The 6,858-nt window shown below is 34.3% G+C and overlaps 1 protein-coding gene across 1 annotated transcript; it reads right to left on the bottom strand.

Moving 5' to 3' along the window:
- Positions 1 to 5,041: 5,041 nt before the first annotated feature.
- LOC120221096 (olfactory receptor 4F3/4F16/4F29-like) lies at positions 5,042 to 5,980 on the bottom strand. Its single transcript, XM_039218355.1, has one exon. It carries the CDS (start codon positions 5,978 to 5,980, stop codon positions 5,042 to 5,044), a length of 939 nt encoding a protein of 312 aa, XP_039074286.1.
- Positions 5,981 to 6,858: the final 878 nt, after the last annotated feature.

Raw genomic sequence — 6,858 nt, 5'->3', positions numbered from 1 at the left:
TAGATTATTTATAATATAATAAATGTATATTATTTAATATGTTATATATAATTATATATTAAAATCATATTTATATTGCTGTATAACATATACTATATTATAGTATATTAATATATATTTATTACATTATATATGCTATATATAACATATGTTTCATATATTATATAATTATATATATTTATATGTATACTTTTTATATATCATAATTTTATTTATATATTTATTATATATAATTTACATATAATATGTATGTTGTCTATTTTTACATTCATTTTCTATACATTTAATATATACTTATATTTATATATTTAATATATAGTTAATATATTTTATAAATAAAAATGATATATTTATACATTTTACATATTCTGTATGTATATTTTTATATATTGAATCTCTTTAATATAGATTAATATACAATATATATTATTTATATATTTTTTAATTTACTGATATCCAAAAAGCCTACAGTAATGTCTGGCACTCAATAGACACTTAATACTTATTGCATGAATGAAAAATTGAAAAGGGGAAGTGGTGGGAAAGGGAGATGGAAACAATTAAGAATCCTCTTGTGTTTCTTGGTTTCATAACTGGGTAGATGATAGTGGAAGGAGATACAAGGTTCAGTGAATATCACAAGTTCCATTTTGTATCTGTTCAGTCAAAGGATATATGAGAGATTCCAGAAGACATATTACATACTATTCTGTATGTCAGAAGTGACCAAGACTATATATTATATATTAATGTAGTATAAAATGGTTACAGACTAGAAGTGAAATGATTACTCACCAGTGAAGAGAAAATTAGCAAGCAAATTTGAAAACTTTAGATCCTCTCCTATTATATCCACCAAAAATAATTTTAAGGTGGATCAAGTATTTTAGAAATACATGTTCATGAATATTCATTTGGTATTGGAATGGAAAAGAACTAAGCATAAAACTTAGTCACAACAAAGAACAAAATAAAAAGTCACAATTTACAAGTTCCATGGAGTTGGGAGTCACAAAAATCACTATTTTAATGTTGCAGAATGTGATAGGTAATCAAAAAGAAAACAAAACATTGGGGGAGATAATTTGAACATAAATAAGATAATAAAAGAGTTAGTATCTTCAACATATACATGAGCCTGGTAAACCAATATGACAAAACAATATTCCATCTATGGGGATGGGGAGGAAAAACACCTCAGTAAAGGTTCTGCTTCAGAAAAAAAAAGTGACAATTTTTTTGCCCACTCTAAATCACTTTTTCCATTAAAACAGATGGTTGTTCTCCATCTCCTCCATTTGGGAAATGCTCCTCCTCAACTTCCTGTAGTACTTTGGTGGCTCTCAGCCACACTACCTTGGCTCCTGCCCACTTTAGAGGACATGTGACCCAGACCTGGCCCATGAGAGACCTGTCATGGAGCAAAAATCATGCCAGTTAGGATCCTTTTGTTGGGTTTTACATGGCCATGAAGAAAGAAAACTTTTCCCCTTTCCATCAGGTTGCTCTGCTGGAATGATTTGAACTTGGAGCTATTTGTAGCCTCTCCTCTCTCCCAACATCACACATAAAGAAATCCATGTGCAAAACAAGAAAATGAGACCAATGTATAAAGAAAAACAGAGTTATAGAGTTACAAGAGAGAGGGAGGACAGAAAGAAATGAAGAGAAGAGCAAAAGAAAGGGGGTGAAACGGAAAGCAAAATCTAAAAGTGTGAAATTCAATGAATCCCTGGAGTTCACACAGCTGGTGTCACTATTGAACATCCCAATAACCCGAGTCAATATATTCCTTTTTTATAAAATACTTATTTACTATTAACTGTGGTTTTAAGTAATGCACATAACATAAAACTTACAATCTTGAGCAGTTTAAACTGTATAATTTGGTAATGTTAAGTGTATTTACATTGTACACTTTTGTACAATATCTCTAGATCCTTTTCCTATTGCAAAAAATATACACTTTTTAGTTACTTTAAGCTAGTTTTGATGGGATTCCTGACACATGTAATTCAAAGAGTTCAGGTTAATAACAACATTTGAAAAATTACAAACATATAAAATTAGAAGGACATTAAAATAAGATTTTATTTTTGTATATTATTTTTTTAATTAATTTTGAGAGCGAGAGAGTGTGTGTGTGTGCGTGTAATAGGGGAAGGGTATAGAGAGAAGGAGAGAAATAATCCCAAGCAGGCTCTGCACTGTCAGCACAGAGCCCTACACAGGTTCAATCTCATGAACCTGACATCATGACCTGAGCAAAAATCAGAAATCGGAGAGTTAGCCAATTGAGCCACCAAGATATACCTCTTTTGTCTCCTAAACTGGCAAATATTTTTAATAAATGGTCATAGTCAGTCCTTTCAAAGAGGTACTAATGTGGATATACTTCTTACCAATCAAAAATTCTTGGGAGAAATTACGATGTGAATCAAGAATTTAAATGATGATTATCCCCTATTAATTCCAAATATATCAATCTCTAAAGGAAGTAACCTGAAATACAGGTAACATATATGTAAGATTTTCAAGATAGAGTAAAAAATTAGAGATGACCTAATTTATCAATTACAGACTTATCAATGACAGACGTATCACAAAGATAATCATGAGAGTGATGTAATGCAATACTATGCATGAACTTAAAATTATTTGTACTAAATATTTGATAATGCAAAAAATTTCTCTGAATGTAATATTCATCAAAAAGTCAGGATAAAAATGTAGAGACCACTAAATCTCCCCTTTATAAATATATATTTTTATTTAGGCAGAGAAAAACACTAGAAATAAATATACCAAAATGTTACCACTAATTATCTCCATATGGTGACTTTATGGGTGATTTCTATTTCATCATCTCTAATTCAAAGTAAATTTTTTTATTAGAAAAAAAATTTTGTAATAGAAAAATGGCATTTTCTTAGATAAATACTAAAACATGGAGGATTCTACATAAGAAATAATGGAAAATACACTCCTCTTCGAACGAGAAATGTATTTATCAATACCCTTTTGATTATAGATGACAAAACCACACCTTAAACAATCTTAAGCAAGAAGATTAATGTATTGGCCCATTGACTGGCTCTGCTGGTCGCCAAATTAATTGGAGGGCAAGAATGAAGCTGAATGCTGAAGACTGCTGGAATCAAGAAATTGGCTACTGCCAAGCTTCTATCTTTAAATCTTATGTCTTCTCCCACATATGTTTCTTTCGGAATCCCAGACTTGATTTTTGACAGCAGGAAATGATTGCCAGCCGTTTCTCCATGTCACAGCTCCAAAACGGATGAGCTTGTTTTCTGTTCTGGAGTCTAACATCCTGAGGAAAAGCTCAGATTTGGCCCATCTTGGTCAGAGGCTCACACCTGAACCTTTCAACTATGGCTAAGAGATGTGACATTATGACTTGGTTCAGAAGCCCCTCCTTTGACCAAACAGTGGTGGTCAGAGAGATAGGATTTACATGTCACCTTCTAATCATATCACATGGTTACTACAAAAGAAAGCTACATTTACCAGGAGAAGGAGGTTGCTGGTTTGAGCAAACACAGACAAGATGTCCACTAGAAGCAGCTATTTCTTCGGAGTAAAAAGAATGGCCTTTAAAATTAAATGATACAGAAAATATGCAGATACTATGCAGTTGGGGAATCTGTCTTATCATACATATAGACCTGACAGAAAAGCAGGAAGACAAAGATTAGGTGGGGAAGGCATTTTTCATAAAACAACACACAAACACAGTGAGGAGTCTGGGAATCCCTGCTAGCCCTGCTGAACATCATTTAATCAGTAAAAGAGAAACTTGAGTGGAATTTCCACTTTCGAAAGACTACTTCCAAACAAATCTTAGGAGACTGAACATTAAGTGCAAGCTAGTAAACTGCTTTCAAAGTGTCCAACAGGGGCTCAAAAAAAAATGAGTGATAAAAGAGCAATTGAAATCAAAACAAAAGGCAAATAAATTATCAAGTGAAATTAACTATGAGGTAAATAAGGACCGTTTATAAGACAACACGAATATTGATAAACTGGTTAATGAGTATGTGGAAGGATATATAAGGCTCAGACTTATTTGTACTACATCTCTGAGAATGAGACTTCGTTCGTCTTTGTTAAAATGGATATGAACTGAAATTTCTAAATCCATGGATGCAAATTCCTCTCACCTACAGAATATAATACGGGCATATATAAAACACCTCCCAAACTAAAATTGAGCTTGCAATGACTCAAATCATGTCAATGCAATGGGAATAGTATTTTTTCATCAGGGGGAAAAAAAGGGTGAACCTGGCTAGTTACAAACAAAATTAAGAATGAATCTTAAAGAACATAGGAGTTAGATAGTCTGAAACAGAGTATAAACAAAAGTCAAAAGTTAAATCTTGTGAGACCATCTAGCACTGTCCAGAGAGAAAGGCGGCCTGGCCTAAGGATCCTATTTTTCCACTTGTGATGGCAGGCATATCCTCGCAGGCATCAAAACCTCAGATGCTTACTTGAATATCCAGCTAACTCCTCTTAACTCTGATTTCTTCCTCAATAATGTGTTTATCATCACTTGACTTCTCATAAATTTCCATATAGTGAACTACTACGTTAGGCTTACATGAAAGTGCAGACCACGTACTGATTTTTTACAGCAAATTAATAAATTGACATCTTGATATAGATATATTTCTATCTGGTATCAATTTGTTTAGTGTCAATCAGCATCCCCTTATATAGTAACCCACTCAGACAATGAAGAGACCCAATTTTGAATCCAGACCACAGTAAATTCATCAAGGTAATGTCTCTTGAGAGACAAACAATTGCCCTTCTCTGGGAGTTACTTTTTATCACACCACATGCCTCCTTCAACCATAGACAACAACACAATTTCTCAGTTAAGATTTCTAAAGAACCTTGTTATTTTAAGCTGGGACAACTAAATGGTAGTAAGGTACTTGGAAACCCATACTGAAACCATAGAAATGTAACGTTACTTTGAGTCAATAAGGAAAATTTGTAATACGTTTGTCATTTAAGAAATCCTTCTATATATAATAAATCGACTGCATACTTTCCTCATTGCCACTTTCATTTCTTTGTTCCTGAATGTATAGATGAGTGAATTAAAAAAAGGAGTGAGAACCGCATCAAAAACAACAAGATATTTGTCTAGGTGTGAGTTGGGGTGAGGCCAGATATAAACAAAGATGCAAGGACCGAAGAACAAAACCACCACCATGACATGAGTTGACAAAGTGGACAGGGCCTTAGATGAGCCTCCTGAAGAGTGTTTCCGAACAGTGATCAGGATAGAAATGTATGAGACAATCAATATGAAGAATGATCCCAGAGATATGAACCCACTGTTGGCTATGACCATGAACTCTAGACTGGAAGTATCTGTGCAGGCAAGTTTGATGAGCCGAGGAAAGTCACAATAAAAGCTGTCTAACACATTAGGGCCACAGAATGGCAATTTTATAACAAAAACCAGTTGAATCACAGAGTGGGTCAACCCAATTACCCATGCAACAAATGAAAGCAAAATACACATTTTTTGGTTTATAATAGTCAAATAGTGCAGAGGCTTACATATGGCAACATATCGGTCAAAGGCCATGGCAATGAGCAGCACCATCTCCACACCACCAATGAAGTGTATAAAGAAGATCTGGGCGATGCAACCATCAAAGGAGATGACTTTACGCTTTCTGAAAAGGTCATAAATCATCCTGGGAGAAATGACAGAAGAAACTCCCAGGTCAATGAAGGAGAGGCTGACCAACAGAAAGTACATGGGAGAGTGTAAGTGAGGGTCAGAAGTCACAGTGAGCATAATGAGGGAGTTGCCCATCATGCTTCCCACATAAAACGTGGAGGAGAACACAAAGAAGAGAAGCTGAATTTCCCAGGAATCGATGAGTCCCACGAACACAAACTCTGACACCACAGAGTGATTCGCTCCATCCATTGACTTATCAGCTTGAATGTTTCCAGATAAGAGAAAATAAAAACAAACTAAAATGAGAATGTTAATAAAGTTCTACATTAAAATGATTAATTAATCAAGGATATTCACATTATAAAAAACTATATATCCCTGCAATTCCTTCTCAGGGTCATTTTCAAATACGTTTTGCCTGGGGTCACCTACAGCAGTTGTCACTTCCACATGCAATATTCCTAACACCATGGCTTCCAGGACTACTGATCTATAAATAAGAAAATGAAGCAAATATGAAAACACAGATGTGTATAGCAAGGATCAGGAGTGGCAGGAGGGTGGTGCAAGGCAACACAAACAGAAAAAAAAGAAGAGATAAAGATTACATTTGCCAGAATTCATTGGTACTATTTTTTTTAAGTTTATTTATTTATTTTGAGAGAGACAGAGATAGCAGAGTGGGGTAGGTGCAGAGAGCGAGGCAGAGAAAGAGAGAGAATCCCAAGCAAACTCTGTGGTGCCATTCAATATTATTATCAACACAAACCTCATTAGTGATTACCTAGTCCATGCTAATCATTTACAAATGAGAAAACAGTAATCCAGTGAGGAGCAACCTAGCTACAGAGAATCCAGGTTTTCTAGTCTATGGCTTCAGACTCCATACGCTAGAAAAATCATAAAGTGAGAAGAGATATGCCAAACCTAGATCTACTCAGTCCAAAACAGTATCCACTAGTTCCATATGGTTATTAAATTAAATTAAAAATCTATTTCCTTGGTTACACTAGCCACACATATCAAGTGCTCAATAGCCTCCTCTAGCTAGTGTTTATATAGAGGGTAGTTCGATACAGAACATTTCCAAGCCCTACTCATCCCTTAAAGATAAATCAAAATCCCTT

This window comes from Hyaena hyaena, unplaced genomic scaffold (genome assembly GCF_003009895.1).
Source record: "Hyaena hyaena isolate Hyena2069 unplaced genomic scaffold, ASM300989v1 scaffold_756, whole genome shotgun sequence".
Lineage (NCBI taxonomy): Eukaryota > Metazoa > Chordata > Mammalia > Carnivora > Hyaenidae > Hyaena > Hyaena hyaena.
This window is presented reverse-complemented; position numbering and strand designations above follow the sequence as displayed.

What these genes read in the sequence shown, in the direction of transcription:
- LOC120221096 (XM_039218355.1), bottom strand. Translation starts at nt 5,980, where the DNA reads ATGGATGGAGCGAATCACTCTGTGGTGTCAGAGTTTGTGTTCGTGGGA.